The following is a 16,951-nucleotide window of genomic DNA, read 5'->3' as shown; positions in this document are numbered from 1 at the left end:
ATCTATATAAACTACTTTCCCTTCTCCAGTGCATGAATTAATTTTTAGAAACATTAGCATAAAAATCACCAATAACAAAAAAGAAAAATCCTTTCACTGATCGATGAAGCCAGCAATGTCATGAATATCTTGTCTGAAAAGGGCTTCAGATTTAGAACAGATAAATGTGTGGTGGAGTTTCAAAGACACGGGCATATACCAGGAAGGGAAGGTCCAATTATGGGAAAACAGGATCCAGTGTTTTTGGAGCCCAAACAGCTGGTGGCTTTTTAAAATTTTGACCTTACTTTTTGTGAAGTTTATGGAAGTGCAATATTTAATTACTAAAGCACCCCTTTAACAAGTTCTTCCCTTCATTTACTAATGCTCTCAGTCAGGCCTCTTTGGCTTCTATCCATGTAGACACTTTCCTGTGTGCTCTTTCATCCTATTAGTGTAAAATGTAATCTGGCATTCATCCTAGAAGAACAGTAACACTGACAGGCGTCTCAATTGAAATGCGTATAGAGGGACAAAGAAAGATACATTTGCATTTAGTCATTTTATGTTTTCTGGTTTAACAAAACAACGATAGAAAACAGCAGTTACTAATCATCCCCGTGTTGTTGTGCTTTAGCCCTCTCCTGCCCGACGCCATCAGTCCCAGAGAACTCCGTCATGAAGGGAAACAACTTCACCTATGGAAGCAAGGTGACTTTCAGGTATCATTTGCATCCCCTACATAAGAAATATGACAAAAGGTGTAACAGACGTGTCAAGGAAAACACCACAAAGGTTGAGTGGAGTTTGTGCCTCACTCTGTTTTCCTTCTCCGCAGCTGCAAGCAGGGCTTCCTGCCTCCGATCCCTTATGAGTTCCAGTGTCTCACGAGTCTGAGGTGGAGCGGGACGCCACCTGTCTGTTACCCGGTGACCTGCGGGGGCCCTCCAACTGTCGAGAACGCCAAGTACAATCTCAACACGGATACGTACCAGTCCACTGTCACATATACCTGCTCTGAGGGATACAGGTACTGCTAACTTATTGTCATCTGCACTGTTCTCCATTCACTATCCTTTCAGTTGATTTAGTAAATGCTGATTCTATCCATCCTTTTAATTTGTTTTATCCCAGGGCTGAATTAGGAAAATAATTGCCTCAATTTGTTGACATAAAACAAAATACAACAATGAAGTACTGATAGTAACTGCACCAGATGTCTCAACTATGTTTGCAGAATCAGTCATCAAACATCAAACACCCCATTTCATCTTTTCATCTTTGCTTAGTCAAAAATAAGTGACATGTTCGCTCTGAGTCAACACAAGGCAGTTACGATGTCCAATGACTGTATAAATGTATATTTTTATACAGTGTAAATTTGTCACTTGTCATCAGTTGTGTTTTATTTATTTCACGTGTCAGATTCTATATATCTCTGGGACATAGTAGTGTGAGCGTGTAAATGAAGTAGTGTGTTGCTGTGAAGACCACAGGGCTCCGTGGAGGTGGTTTGTGAAGCGACAGGCGAGTGGAGCCGGCCAGTCCCCCGCTGTGTGAACGTCCTGTGCAGCGAGCCGCCGGCCCTGAGAGACGCCGTGACCGTAGGAGAGAACTTTGAACTGGGAAACACAGTGCACTATGTCTGCAAAGAAGGGTAAATGTTGTTCTACTTGATGCTGTTTTGTCAATGGAAACTTAAATGTTAACATTCTGTTATCAGGTTATACTGAGCTGTGACTTATTTTGCCCTTATTTCTCCTTCACAGCTACACTCTGATTAACCCAGAGACCAGAGAATGTCTGCCAAGTGGCCAATGGAGTGACAGCTCTGCCCAGTGTGTCCCCCGCTCCTGTGGCCCCCCGCCCGCCATTGACCATGCCGAACCCTATGAGAGCCACCAGCTGTTTGGAGACACTGCTAACTACTACTGCACCGACGGATACACTGCCAGCAACAACTCCAAGATGGTGTGTAACGCTCAGGGAGTATGGACGCCCCCCGATGGCACGGAGGCCCCTTGCTGCATTGCAAACTTCTGCCTCCGTCCACCTGAACTACCCCATGCCATTTTAGATTCAGTCAACAAACCTAAATATGCCAGCAACAATGAAGTGAGCTATAAATGTGAGGAGGGCTTTATGCTCAACACCACAGCCACACTGAGATGTCGGATGGGAGGAGAGTGGGAGCCTTCGCCGTATGATATCGGCTGTGTGCCGGTGAGGTGCTCCAAGCCGGAGAGCATCGATCGGGGATATGTGAGCGGGACGAACTATAGTTTTGGAGCTATGGTGGCGTACAGCTGCGATAAAGGCTTCCTGATCCGAGGGGAGAAGAGGAGGACCTGCAAGGCTAACGGAGAGTGGGGAGGAGTTTTGCCGACCTGTGTACCTGTTTCCTGCTCTCCACCTCCTTTACTGAGGAATGGATACATCCAGGTTAGCCACATACTGCTTTCAAACTCAAATAACTGTTTTAGAACTTTGACTATTTTTCTTTATAATTACGACCTAATTGCAGCTTTATTTCCAGGAAACTTTCTAGAAATGATTTGGCAGTTTCAGATCTATTCTAATTAGTCGTACTTGTCTCATACAGTAAAAAAAACACACCTTTTTCTTTTATGAGTGACTGTAAATATGTTTCATAATGTATCTCTGTTAATTCCCCTACAGGTCAGAGGTCGGTTCACCTTCAACAGCAAGATGACATATGCCTGTAACGCAGGATACCAACTGGTTGGGCAGTCAGACCGAGTTTGCCAAGCCAACCGCCTGTGGTCCAACATCGACCCACCTACCTGTGTCCTTTTGACCTGTGACCCTCCTCCCAACATCGTCCATGGACATTACAGGGGGTCTGAGTTCCAGGTAGGCCGAAAAGTGCAGTATGTCTGTGATGAGGGTTACGAGCTGGCCGGGGACGCCACCTGGACCTGTCTGAAATACGGAAGGTGGGATAAGTCGAGGCGTCCTCGCTGCTCACCGGTGCAGTGTCCAGAGCCGCCGCTGGAGGAGAACCACCTGGTCCTGAAGGGCCTGGATTCTGAATCTGGAACAGTGGAATTGTCCTGCGAGGAGGGCTACGTTCTGGAGGGGGCCCGGATCCTCCGCTGCACCCCTTCCCAGGAGTGGAACGACACCTTTCCAGTGTGCAAGCAGGTGTTTTGCGGCCCACTGCCTGAAGTGTCGTTTGGCGGGCCTTCCTTGTCCTCGTCCCCATTCCCTTTCAGCTCCGTGGTGAGCTACACATGCATGGATGGCTTTACTTTAAGAAAGGAAGCCTCTGTATCATGTCTGGCTAGCGGGCAGTGGAGCAGTCCATACCCAGAGTGTATCCCCGTTGAATGCCCTCAGCCTGTGGAGATTTCAAATGGTATCGTTGATGTCCAAGGTCTGATGTACACCAGCAAAGCGCTGTACAGCTGTAAGACTGGATATCATTTAGTGGGCAACACCACTGTCCTCTGTGGAGAGACGGGATTCTGGATTGGAGGGGTACCTTCCTGCCGCCCGATTGAATGCTCAATCCCTAAACAAACAGCCAATGGAAAAGTAGTTTATACAAAACTCCAGTTTGGTCACAGTGCCACCTACTCCTGTCGTCGTGGTTATCGTCTTCAAGGCCCAGAGACTCTGAATTGCCTGGCCAGTGGGGAGTGGGACATTAAGCCACCTGCTTGCGTGCAGATTTCCTGCACTCCACCCCAACCCATTGAAAGCGGCTTCGTCGAGGGCCAGGATCACAGTTTCGGTGTCACCATTTTCTACAGCTGTTTTCCTGGCTTCCAGCTAGTAGGCCAGGATCATTTGACCTGTGAGGAGGTCGGCTGGTCTAGCGCTGTGCCTGTCTGCGTGCCCTCGGACTGCGGTCTGCCTCCTCACATTGACTTTGGGGAATATGTGAGGGTGACGGAGCTGACAGGAAGCTCTGATGCTGCTGCACCTATGGACTTGAGCTTCCTTCATGGGACGTTTATCGAGTACCGTTGCCACAAAGGCTACGACGTCACAAGCCCCACCAGGTTAGCGTGTCAGGAGGACGGCGGCTGGAATGGGACCGCCCCGTCCTGTGTCCCCGCAGAGTGTGAAACACCACCCAGTCCAGAGCACGGCTGGGTGAATGTGACCGACACCTCCCTCGGCAGTACGGTCACGTATACTTGTGAGGACGGATATGAGCTGGAGGGGGAGCCTGTGAGGCAGTGTGTATCAGGACGGCTGTGGACAAACGGCGCCCCAGTTTGTCGGCCTGTCTCCTGTGGCGACCCGGGCGCTGTCACTAATGGCACAGCTCACGGTGGTGCTTTTGTGTATCCTGAGGTCTTGCACTATGAGTGTAGTCCTGGATTTGTCCTGAAGGGCAGTGACACTATTGCCTGCCGGGCAGATGGGAAGTGGAATGGACAGAAGCCTGGGTGTGAGCCAGTGTCTTGTGGCCCTCCGAAGGTCCTGAGTGATATTACTGTTAAAGGAGAGAAATACAGCTATAATAATGAGATAGAACTGAGCTGTCAGCCCGGTTTCCTGTTACAAGGGAAATCTCTCAGTTTTTGTCAGGCTGATAGCACCTGGAGCCACGGGTCTCCCACCTGTGTACCTGCCCATTGTGGAAAACCCTCACCAATACCCAATGGAAGTGTTTTGGGGTCAGAGTTCGGCTTCAACAGCAAGGTGAGCTATGAATGTGATGAGGGATACGCACTTAACGGAGATTCAACGCATATATGTCAATCAGATGGACTTTGGGACAAACCTGCACCTCGCTGTGACATCATAAGTTGCGATCCACCTGAGGACATCAGTCACGGCTTCCTGAACGGCTCCAGCTTCAACTACGATGACGTGGTGGAGTACGTCTGCTTCGATGGCTACGAGGTAGTCGGGGATCCCATCCTGCGGTGCTCCGCTCAAGGCTTCTGGGTGGGCGCGGTGCCCCAGTGTCGGCCCTGCGTCTGTGCGCTCCCGGTGCTGAAATTTGGTTTGGTTCTCGGTCGCGACCACGCCTGCGGTGATCGAGTTCACTTCCAGTGTGGCGACGGCTACAAGCTGCTGGGTCCCTCTAAGGCGGTGTGTGAGAAGGGAGGAGTGTGGAGCCCCGGTGTGCCGGTGTGTGGCCGGGGGAGGTGCAGTGTCGCCCCGCCTACAGTCCCTAATGCTGTCCTGCAGGGCGGCAGTGCCACCTTCACAGACACCGTTATATACAGGTGTCGGCCCGGCTACCAGTCAAAGGGGTATTCAAACCTCTCCTGTGGGAGAGACGGCAGGTGGGGGGAACCCAGAATCAGCTGTGAGCCGATGATCTGTGGGAAACCTCCAACTGTAGCCCACGCTCAGGTGATGGGAGACACCTTCACCTTCCCAAACCACATCAAATACAGGTAAATATTGCAATTCTTACTGTCACTTGTAAAACCTTATTTTTCTGCCGTTTCTGATGGGCATTAGCCACTACAGTGCCTACAGAAGTCCAGTAGCACCAGTACGTTTGTGGGATCAGATCAAACTATAGCCTATTTACACTCTTGCGTAATCCCATGTAATCCCATGTTTGTCCCCTTTTCTCACGTTCTCGCTTTCTCTCCAGGTGTGAGGATGGGTATAATTTGGCAACACAGACAGACTCTCTTTCCTGCCAGAGTGACGGCACCTGGTCCAAACACAGCGTTCGGTGCAGCCCAACCCCCTGTCTGCTCCCCACCAACTTCTCCAGCCCCAATCTGGTCATCACCGGGAAGGAGCTCACCCCTGTCAAGGGAACCATCACCCTCTCATGCCCTCCTGGTCTCCACCTGCAGGGGCTGGCACTAGCTGAGTGTCAGGTAAGAAAGATGTCGGTCAATTATTAGTCCAAGTTTTTTCAGATCTATATTGTTTGTGGCCTCCTGGTTGAATAATGGTTAACAGGATGTTTTTGTTCACTTTATGTGCAATAAATAGTTGTAACCTGCTTTTTCAAATAACATTTTTTTTGGCATTGAAACCCTGTTGAGCGATTTAGTGAAATGCATAAATGTTTCAGTCAGTTTGCTGTAATAGACTGGTAAGACAAAAATTGTTGTGCACTGTCACTGTGATCGAAAGAAGTATCCATTATAGGGTTGCACACCTCTCCTCTTTCCAATTAAACATGTCAATTAGAAACCATAAATAATGTAGTACGTCTCTGTCCTCTCTGTTGCATTGTGCGGTCAGCTGGGTGGAGGCTGGGCTCCAAGCATTTCCTCGGTTTCCTGCAAGGTGGTGGTTTGTGAGAAACCCGCTCCTCTACTTCACGGTGTCGCCGAGGGGAACGGCTATAACTATGGAGACTTTGTCATGTACTCATGTCTCCCAGGCTTTGACATTCAGGTACTGCTCAGTAGGCCGAGTTTTAGTAGTTCAGCAGCTGAGATTAGAAAACATTTATGATTGACCTCAACTGAATACAAACAAAATCAATAAAACTGAAAATAAGTCACAGCTGTACTGTCAAAACATCTCTTAATATAATAATTAAGATAATATAGAACATTCTTGCTTTGCTGTTCACTGAATATCTTTTTCAAAATGTATTTAACTCTTAGAAGATGTGATTTGTGTAAGTGAGTACCTTCAATTCTCTTGAAATACAACAGAGGGCTTCCTCTCCTTTCCTGCACTGTGCTTTTAAATGGCTTGCCATCAGATTACAGAAAGTCACATGACTTTTTCCTCAGAAATCAATAGCAGTGTCCGGTAACAGAGCAGCCAGAGGTAGCTGAGTCACTCTGTTCATGATACACTGATATGCAGCCCTGCAATGCAAATATTCACCACAATATGCATCTTTTATTACACCGATGGCACAAAGAGTACAAACTGCTCACTATTATAGCAGTTAGACGGTTTTGTTGAAATTAAAAAGTTAATTGTTTCAGTCCATCATGGATCTTATATCCTTTTTATATCCTTATTTCCTGCTATTTCTACGGATCAATATTTCTCGACTTTGCTGTGTTTAGGTTGTCGACTATTCTTGTATCTTTACACATTGTTTTTCTTGTCCCAGGGAGACTCTATCCAGACCTGCCAGGGAGACAGAACGTGGAGTGGCACCCAGCCCATGTGTGTTGGTAGGTTTGGTTTCACAGCAGGGACAGGCCACGGCTTTTCTTAAAGAATGTCAAATGTTAGATCATTTTCACAGCAGCCATTTTGACATGTCGTAGCAGGATAAACACGTGTGTAATGTTTACATTAATTATGGTCCCCTTCTGTTTGCTGTGCCATAGCCATTCCAGTTAGCCAGTATGCACAATACCAGAGCCATGCCCTAACTAAATACAACGGAGCCATAAATATGTTATTCACTAGCTAAAAATAGCTGCAGTGAAAAGGGATATTGTTGTAATGTCTCATCAGTAAAGCTGGAATACACACAGTAAGAGTATTAAAACCTATGGATATTGTCTCCTGAATAGTTTTGTTGCAACCTTTATTTAATTCACATCGATTGTACTTTATTTGTATTATTTAGTTCTATATTTAGTTCATAGAACTTCATAGAAAAATATTTTATAATTTTATTAATTTATTTAGATATTTGTATTTTCTTTCTCCCTTGTTTTTGTATACTTTGTTTTCCCAATATACATTAATTATCTTTTTATCTGTTATTATGTATACATATTACATTATTTGCTAAGGTTTTGGTTGTTGTAGTCATTTTTTATACGGAAACAAGAGAAAAGTAGGATTTAAATCAGACAGGACGCCCCATGTTGTGCAACCTGTATTTTACACCGTACAAACACACACGCATCAATGACACCATATGTTCAGCACTTATATGCTCATCTATTGTCTTCTCAGCACAATCCTGTGGGCCTCCTCCCACGGTGCAACATGCAAAGGCCCACACGACAGGACAGACGTACCTAAACAATGCCAGTTATGTATGTGACGCCAGCCTGCAGCTGGTCGGCCCAAAATCTCTCATCTGTCTAGCCAACGGCACGTGGAGCCTGCCAGCACCTACATGTGAAGGTACAATGTCCAGGAAGCGATTTATTACATTTCATTTAGTTGACGCTTTTATCCAAAACGACTTACATGTTTGCTCTATACACCGTAGACACAGCAACGGGGAGCAATTAGGAGTTAAGTGTCTTGCTCAAGGACGCAACGACATGAACTAGCAGAGCCGGGGTTCAAACCACAGACCCTCTGATTCAAAGACGGGCATGCGCCACAGTCGCCCCCTTCATTAAAAGTTGATTTGTTGACAGCTCTCCCTGCGTACGTTTTCTTTCTGAATCAGGATTTGAATCCCCATCATTTCCTCTCATTTCAGTGGTCAAAGGCTGCGACGGCCCGAAACAGATGCAGTACGGTAAAGTGCAAGAGCACAACCTGAACGCAGGGCGCGCTGTGCAGTTCCAGTGTGATAAAGGTTACAACCTGGTGGGAGATTCTCTGGTGGTGTGTATGGGGGGCAACGCCTGGAGCTCCAGCTTCCCCACCTGCCAACGTGAGAAACACACACAGAAACCACTGACAGGCAGTGACACAGACCCATGCATATCAATTACTTAGTCAGTATTTGAGACTTCCTGTTATCTTTGTATGCCTTCTTTACAGCTTGTCAACACATCCACTGTTGTAACGATTGAATTTTCAAAGACAAAGAGAATGTTTACAACACACAGAGTTTCATTATTTGTTTCACAACATGCTGTGAAACCTGTAAACCTGCAAAAACGCCACATAGTTTACGATCCGTTTGAGTCAGAGAAATTCACTGGGATAATCCCTTTGTTGTGTTACAGTGTTCTCATCGAACATTTACATGGACGTTTGTTGTAAAACAACTGAATACATAACTCATTAAAATAGAACTGGACAAACAAATAATGTGTGGGCACATAACATCTTACACAACAGAAATAGAAACTCCCATAGCAAATAGTGTCATGTTGAATACTGTCTGGTATTGATTGACTTACATCTCTGGTATATTGTAATGGTAAATAGACTTGTATAGCATCTTTCTAGTCTTCCTACCACTAACATTTCTCACGGCAAATTACTTTAAAAGATGTTTTTAGTGTTTATCTACCCCAATTTACATAACCAGAGAAAAAGAATACTACCAAGTATAGACGGAAACTGTTTTAGTGTTCAGATTTAATACCCACCCCCACCCAATCTTGCATATACTTGTATAATTCCAAACTGTCTCACATATCTGTTAGATATAGCCAGTACCCTGCATGTTGTGAGCCATATTAGCTATTCAATATTGTTGTTTGTTATTGCTAACGGATACATTGTGTCAACTCAATGAAGACATCTATTAATTAATAATCCCACATTTCTGTTCCTTACAGCTAAATCTTGCCCGGCTCCTCCCGGCTGGAGGGAGGTCAGCAGCAGATATTGGTCCCAGCAGGCCTTTCCTGTTGGACAGTCGGTCCGTGTTACTTGTCCCAAAGGTCAGCAGGTCAAAGGCAGCGGCACCATCACATGCAGGCCCGACCAGACCTGGAGCCCCATCAGCTCTGTGTGTGAAAGTAGGTACTTTCTTTCATGGTAAAAAATACTGCATATCCTTATTGATAAAGCTTCACTGTTGATAACTGTAAATAAACATTATAAGTTGTATTTAGAATAAAAATGTAAAATTTCATCTTAAAGATATTAAGACATTAAGATGGTAAAAATGTATTTATGGTTAATTCTATGATATATACTTAATCCAATTCCTTGGTTTGCATTGAGGTTTACTGCTCAAAATGGTCTTTGATAGTTAACTTTATTGTTTAACGTTCAACGTTCAATGTATAATTTTTCAATTTGATTTAAAAAATTCTCAAATACCACGTTTGGCCTCAAAAATCAATGTTTTTTCCTTTTTTTTGCTCAGTTTGAGATCCAGGTCATAAGATTTAGTTGTGTTTGGTGAAATCAATCAAGTTAAGATGTGGATGTGTTCTTAAACTAGCAAATGATGCCCTAATTCAGGAGCTAATGAAGTAGAAATTGTGTATTTGATGTTTCACACCTCCGCATGCTCCCCTTTACACACTTGCATGGCTGTTGGCTCCAATCTGCCTGTTCACTGAAGTTTCATTTCTATTTGTTATCGTCTGTCTCTCACTGAGCTTTTATCAAAACAAACAGGGCTGCATCAAACACTATGTTGGTTTCCTGAATGCTGGACTAATTAGGGGCAACTCTGCCGCTTCTATGACAACCTTTGTCACATAATCCTCTCATCTTTCTTGCGTGCAGTTGTCCTGAATATGAAACACAATTGTGCTCACGTTGCTATGGCTCATTGTTTGTTTGCACGTTTTTTTATTCTCTTATATATGCATGTCCTTTTTTGTCTCTAAGGTAGTCCACCGATTGTCAAGCCACACAACAAGTATCTGGCATATTTGGATATTTTGCATGAAGGAGAGGGATACAGGGAACACTTGATTTCATTCAATGGACACATATGTCTTACTCTGCAGTGCACACTTTCATATTCAATATGTTTTACAGAAGGGGTAGACAAAATAACAGTAACACCTTACAGTATATTATAAACACACCGATTACTGGAAACTCATATTCACTTCACTTTAAAATGATGTAATCACGACAACAGGAACATATTTTTTCAGAAAAGAGGAACAATGGGAGGGAGGCCTCTGTTTTTATTAACCCCTCTGACAGTCTCAAAATAAGATTAGCATCAGAAGCTGCTATTGTTCTGTACTGTAAGGTGTTTCTTTTATTTTGTCCACTCCCTGTGGACAATTTTCCTCTCTGCTCGAACAGAAGATCGATTTACTCATCAACTTTTCAGGCCATTGGGTAAAGTAGGGACATGTTCAGGCAGACAGAAAACGTGTAGTGAGTAACTCGTGGGTCGTTCCATCTGGTACAGGGGTGTCCTGTGGCCCCCCCCTCTACGTGGCCAATGGGGTGGTGCGGGGGGCGGTGTTCCAGTTTGGGGACGTGGCGGTGTACTCGTGTTTTGGCGGCTACGCCATGGAGGGCGTTGGAAGGAGCAGGTGTCTGGAGAACGGCACCTGGACGCCACCTCCCACATGCAGAGGTAGAGAGAAAACCCCTCTGTGTTTGACAGAAGGGACGCTCTTCTTTCTCAGGACACTTCCTGCTTCCTCTGACTGTCCCTTTTTGCAGCATGACCTCATGCTGCTTATCCGCTTTTCAATCCTTCTCTGGACTGCTGCTCAAACCCAACAGATAACCATCTCTCTGGATGGTATTAACATCTCTGTGCCTGCTCTCTCTGTCCTCTCATGCTGGTTTCACACCAGCTGCACATGTACCGTATGTGGAAGTAGCCAAAATTCTCGCCACGGGCTCTGTGTGCCTTTTCCTCATTACCAGTTGAGGTTGGGAAAGGTTATGGTTCAAGTGGGCATCCTAAAAAGGCAGCTTCACCACAGAACCTCTTCCCTCTGGCTGCACCATGACTGATGCCTCTTCCTGTGCACTCATACATGATAATTCATACCCATAGCCCATTCAAGGAAGAAACAAACCCTGTCATGACTGCTAAAAACTGTTCTTGTTCTTAAAGGGCTGCGTCACATGGGCTGTTGTATTGCCTATTGGTGCATTCTCTATTACCTGTGGGTATAAATATACAAGGTGACATTATGTCAAGATATTTCTAACATCAACAGTGGAGTCTGGTTTTCATTTTTTTTCTCAGCTATACAAAACACCCATTGTTTTGGGTTTCGTTTTATGGCCTTTAGGATCTATCCTTTGAGACTTTTTATATCATCTGTTGTACAATAAGCTCAGTTGATCTGCATGCAATGCAGGTTTAAGATATGTTGTTCCACAATCAGCACAAGCACCGCATACAAAACAATAAACTGAACACTGTATAATGACCGATATGTAAGTAAAGAGCTGTAATTTGAACAGGAAACAGATGTGACCTGAACTTGACCTGTCTGTAGTTAATGCATAATAAATTGAATCTCCCTCTGGCCATCGTCATTGATGAAAATGGGTGCAGATAACAAATCAGAGCTCCACATCTTATGAGTTTCTTCCCTTCGCTGCACATTTTCCAGAGAAAAACAAAAGCTGGATCCAGACGAAGCTTTCCTCAACAGCTGTTGAGTTTGTGCATGTTCCCGTCTACACGTACACACACGCACATACACATTCAGGGGGTTTCTGTTGATGTCATTGATAAGTTTGCGCTGAGGAATTTAATCAGCAATTTGCTTTGGTGCATGAAGTTGTTGTTGTTTTTGAAACTGTTGCTTCCTCTTATTTGCTGTAAGGGGTTGAATATTGAAGATTGTTTACTGTATGTGAAGTATAACAATGTGTCTTTCTACATATAGAATGTGCGTTTTGTGTGTGTGGATTAATTGCACATGCCTATGTGTGTGTCCTCTCCCTCAGCGGTGTGTTGGTTGCACTGCCAGAACGGAGGTGTGTGTCAGCGGCCCAACACTTGCTCCTGCCCCGAGGGCTGGATGGGCCGACTCTGTGAGGAGCGTGAGTGTTTAAGTTACACCTCAGTCGAACACTCTCAGCACACACAAACCCAAGCAGCTCGCTCAGCAGGTTTTACCAGATAAGAGTGTCATAATGGAGGGAAAAGCTGTTTTGAGCTGAGGCATGGAGAGTTATTCTCATTCTCTATGCCGGACAGTTTATTGACATTTTGCCTCTTTCTCACTCAACATAGAAACTAAAGGAGCAATAATCACAAATCAATCAAATATAAACAAATAAATAATTTTAAAAAAGATCAGCAATATCAACATCATATTAACTGACTGACAATTTAACACAATGTTAATTAACAGCAGTTTATTATCTTTTATTTTTTTTAATTGACTAAAATGTCAAAGTAATTTGACGAGTTAAAATGCAGAACAGTCATTTATTCAAGCTTTTCAAATTTAAGAATGCTTTATATTGGTAAAGTTGAATACATTTCCTAATCAATTCATCCCCACCAAAAATAAAGATAAATGTTTTTGACTTTCCTGTACATCTGCTAAAACAAACAGGAGCTTGAAAGTAAAGCTACTAGTGACTTTGCTCTTCAATGGCTCGTCTTCTTGGAACTTGAGATGCATCACGACAAAAACGTGCTTCTCTCAAAGTCTGCGGTCACGAAGACCTTCACTTTCAAAACGGTCCCAAATGTTTTTTGCTTTCAACAAAGAGAGAGGAAGGACCTAAAACGAGTGCCCGTTCATGAGTGCCCGTTCACGAGACTCCTCTCTCCTCTTTCTTACCAGCTATCTGCATCCTGCCGTGCCTGAACGGAGGCCGCTGCGTGGCGCCCTACCAGTGCGAGTGTCCCACCGGGTGGAGCGGCACGCGCTGTCACAGCGGTGAGTTCCTGTGTGAGTCAGCGAGGGTAAACATGTCATTATCAAAGTCAGGAGAGTTGTGTGACGCCATAGTTTTATTTTCTCACCTCATGTATGTGAGTAGTTATGTATTACTAAGAACTGAGTTATGCATAGTAAGTAAATAATAATGTATCAACTTCAGTATATATGAAATTTAAAGCTTCAGTTTCAGCAAGAAGATGGAGACACACACTTTGATATTTTTGGGATGATAAAGCTTTTATCTCCTACTAGATAGACTTTAGCTGCCAGAGCCTTAAACATGCCAAAGGAAGTGTTTCTCATCTTTTATGCCTTTTATTAGAATTTCCCTTTGAATTTAAATTAACTTATGTTGTACAAATATGTCATTCAAACTACCAATTATATCATCTCAATAGCTTATTTTTTATCATTTGTGATGGTGGGGCACCAAGGAGTGTGTGTCACCATGTGTCACAGCAGGTTTTGTGCTCTTGAGTGCTCAAAGCACTCGGCACTCCTTTTAAAGGGAAGTTCCACCAAAATACTACAGCATAATTTCTTCTTCCGAGCGTTTCAAGGGCAGGAACTTGTGGTCACAGGGACGATGATTGCGTTGTGTTTTATGTCCACAGCTGTGTGTTCATCACCTTGCCTGAACGGAGGCAGATGCATCCGGCCGAACAGATGTCACTGCAGTCCAGGGTGGAGCGGACACGCCTGCTCCAGGTGATTAGAGACGAGCGAAACATAGTTCTACGATTGTTTACTCGAAAACACACCTGCACCTCATATTTACATCTGTAGTCATGTATACATGCAAATTATAAAACCGGTTCCTTTTGTTCCCTTCGAACTTCATAGAGAGGGATACACAAAAGGATGCATCCGAGTCGCGAAATACTAGGTCCTGAACAGAAAAGCATGTGAAAGATAGAATTAGAGGGAGCATTATTAGTGTGAACACCAATACCAGGGTCGGACTCTTAACCTGGATAGTCACTAGTGTGCATGTTATAAGCCTTCTGGGTAATCAGTGATGAGTCCTATTTGAGTGTAAACACCTGCCATCTTAAATGTTGATGGTGATAAAGGTTATAGCGAGTAGACCGTGTTGAGGTTTGAATCCGGCGCACAAATATGACCATTTAGTAATAAAGTCTAACTTACCTCCTTTTGGGTTCTAAAACTTTGCCTCGATGCAGTTTGTCATATTTAGTGTGTTCAGTCAACCGTTTCCTAAAAAGGGGCCACAGACTAAGCCTAAACAGCATTTCTTCTCTTTGCAGGAAACGGAAATCAGGATACTATCACTTCTGAAGGCGCCGTGTGAATAGTCTCATGAAGGGATTGTTGTATAGTTAAGTGAGACACTTGTAAACAGTTCATTCTCATCTCCGCAAATGGCAAAGCAAGAACCATTTTGTAAAATAAAGCTGTATTTTTTCATATAGAGACTCAACAGTATTAAACATATGCTGCTATATACTTGTATGATGTGTAAAAACTATTGATGTGATTGTCCCAATGTATATGTGTAAACTATTCTCACATTTTTATTAAAGCATAAAATACCATTTGTAGTGCTTTCTTTAACCAGTCGATTCGTTGAGGTTGTGTATCAAAGTCATGTTAAAAATGTGAAGAAGACAAGTACAACGTTCCTGTACCCCATCTTCATTTATTTAATCCACCTTGTTGAACATGATGTACAAAAGAAAGTTCAGGAGTGAGTCAGGAGCAAAGCCAATTTCTCATATAAAAACAGATGTAAAAGTGGTCATCAACATCAGCCAGTCAAAACAAACAGTGAACAGACTTAAGAGTACGTCACCGCTAGATGAGTGGAATTAATGATTATTGCCTGTGTGGGGCAGAGACCGGATTTCTTAGGCATGTACTGAGGGCAACAGGGGCTCCTGTGGTAGACGACGATGAGGGGGCGTGGATTGGTCGGTGGCATTTTATGTTCTGAGAGCTTCCAGCTTTTCAATAAGTGTCTCAACGTTGGCGCCGGAGAACTCGAAGACCTGAAAGACAACGCAGACACTGAACGCCTGATTTGGTATAAATGAAACACAAAATCTGAATAAATGGAAGTTGATCATGTTGCTCTGTTTTGGCTGAGAGTGGAGATGAGCAACTGTTTAGAGCTCTGCTGTATATTGTCGTGCTTACCTTTTCGCCGTTCTTGTAAAAGTGAAACGTGGGCATGCAGTTGATCCCACAACTTTCACTTATCTCCTGAAAAGAGCAAAAATGGAACAGTAAGATGGATGGACAGACTCAAACACTGCTACTCCCTGACTGGGATGAGACCACGAGGTGTGAACTGCATCAAATAGGAACTAAAGGTCAACAAGAATGTCTTCTTTAATGAGCATTAACATGTTGTGTGTGTGTGTGTGTGAGAGTGAGTGAGTGAGTGAGTGAGTGAGTGAGTGAGTGAGTGAGTGAGTGAGTGAGTGAGTGAGTGAGTGAGTGAGTGAGTGAGTGAGATAGATAGAGAGATAGATAGATAGATAGATAGAACACACTCAAGCCAAAAATGTCGATAGCGTAGTCGCCAACATGGGAAACGTTGCCAGGTTGGACTTGTCTGGTCATCCAGATACGAAACCACGAATTAGTTTGAGTTATTAGATTTACAGAACACAGAGCCTCTCCCTCATGGTCACTGCTTTATGCGTTTCTCACAAATCAATAAAATTGGCAAGGAATCCTAAATGTTTATAACAAAACCACGTAACTGACCAGCTCAAGTTACTGGATTTTAGCCTCAAGTATTTATAAACAGAACTAGGTCAGAATCAATAACTGTAATATAAGATTTAGAGCAACTTGGCTAAAATAATTTGTTCACTTTAATATTACTATTTGGATCCGTTGTTTTTCCACAAGTCAGGACTCGGTGGACAGGCAGACGGTATCAAAAGGTGTGGCTAACAGCTGCAACACCCTACATGCACAGCTCTTGTGTCACGGTTTCATGTATTACAATGAGACAGTGTGTCAGCTGGTCATTCTGCCAAAAACTGTACCGCCTCTATTTTACACTGCTGCTACCAATTATGGCTAACTGGTTATTGATTTGCATTTTTTTCTTCATTCATTTGAATATTGTAAAAATAAGCAAGCAAAGTCTGTTCTCCGTTCATTATGTTTCAGAACAGAGATTTGCACTTGGTCACATGAGCCAGCTGTGGATTTCATGAATAGTCCACATTGCTTTGAGGATTAATGAAGTGGTAACCTCCTACTCAACCAGACAAAGGGACAATGACTCATCTTTCTGTCACACACACACACACACACACACCAGACACACCTTTACAATTCCCAGAAGATAAATTGTTGATATTTTGGACTTTTAAAATTATGTACAAACCAGGGACTGTGGTTAAAGGTTCTCCTGTTGATGGCATGTGGAGAAGTCACTGCACATGTGCTGTTGAGGATCTTTGTACTTACGGCAGTTGTAAACTGCTTAAAACATGACATAAAACAGAAACACTTACAGAAGCGTCATCCACGTCCACCTTCATGAAGATCACGTTCGCGTTCTCAGACTTCTCCGACTGTTTCTGAAAGAGTTAATCGAGAAAGCACGAATTGATGCATTTGTGTTC

At 43.8% G+C, this 16,951-nt stretch overlaps 2 protein-coding genes across 2 annotated transcripts in view; one reads left to right on the top strand and one right to left on the bottom strand.

Annotated features, from left to right (window-relative positions):
* svep1 (sushi, von Willebrand factor type A, EGF and pentraxin domain containing 1) overlaps window positions 1–14,899 on the top strand; it is a gene marked incomplete at its 5' end in the record, with an annotated part of 85,457 nt that extends 70,558 nt beyond the window's left edge. Inside the window, 16 exons of the mRNA XM_079215078.1 lie at window positions 617–701; window positions 818–1,009; window positions 1,469–1,636; window positions 1,749–2,421; window positions 2,659–5,363; window positions 5,570–5,804; window positions 6,178–6,333; window positions 7,013–7,076; window positions 7,816–7,989; window positions 8,297–8,473; window positions 9,333–9,515; window positions 10,883–11,053; window positions 12,394–12,489; window positions 13,245–13,340; window positions 13,958–14,051; window positions 14,612–14,899. Of these exons, the coding sequence (XP_079071204.1) occupies window positions 617–701; window positions 818–1,009; window positions 1,469–1,636; window positions 1,749–2,421; window positions 2,659–5,363; window positions 5,570–5,804; window positions 6,178–6,333; window positions 7,013–7,076; window positions 7,816–7,989; window positions 8,297–8,473; window positions 9,333–9,515; window positions 10,883–11,053; window positions 12,394–12,489; window positions 13,245–13,340; window positions 13,958–14,051; window positions 14,612–14,642 (5,300 nt within the window). The 3' untranslated portion in view covers window positions 14,643–14,899. The remainder of the gene's footprint in view (window positions 1–616; window positions 702–817; window positions 1,010–1,468; window positions 1,637–1,748; window positions 2,422–2,658; window positions 5,364–5,569; window positions 5,805–6,177; window positions 6,334–7,012; window positions 7,077–7,815; window positions 7,990–8,296; window positions 8,474–9,332; window positions 9,516–10,882; window positions 11,054–12,393; window positions 12,490–13,244; window positions 13,341–13,957; window positions 14,052–14,611) is intronic.
* A 90-nt stretch (window positions 14,900–14,989) lies between these two features.
* The window catches only part of txnb (thioredoxin b), a 3,634-nt gene continuing 1,672 nt past the window's right edge, over window positions 14,990–16,951 (bottom strand). The window contains exons 3-5 of the mRNA XM_079214961.1: window positions 16,841–16,906; window positions 15,501–15,566; window positions 14,990–15,352 (exon numbers count right to left, since the gene is read on the bottom strand). Coding sequence (XP_079071087.1) covers window positions 15,287–15,352; window positions 15,501–15,566; window positions 16,841–16,906 — 198 coding nt within the window. The 3' untranslated portion in view covers window positions 14,990–15,286. The remainder of the gene's footprint in view (window positions 15,353–15,500; window positions 15,567–16,840; window positions 16,907–16,951) is intronic.

This window comes from Taurulus bubalis, assembly GCF_910589615.1.
Source record: "Taurulus bubalis genome assembly, chromosome: 3".
NCBI lineage: Eukaryota > Metazoa > Chordata > Actinopteri > Perciformes > Cottidae > Taurulus > Taurulus bubalis.
Note: the sequence above shows the minus strand (reverse complement) of the source record. Positions and strands in the feature narration are given on the sequence as shown.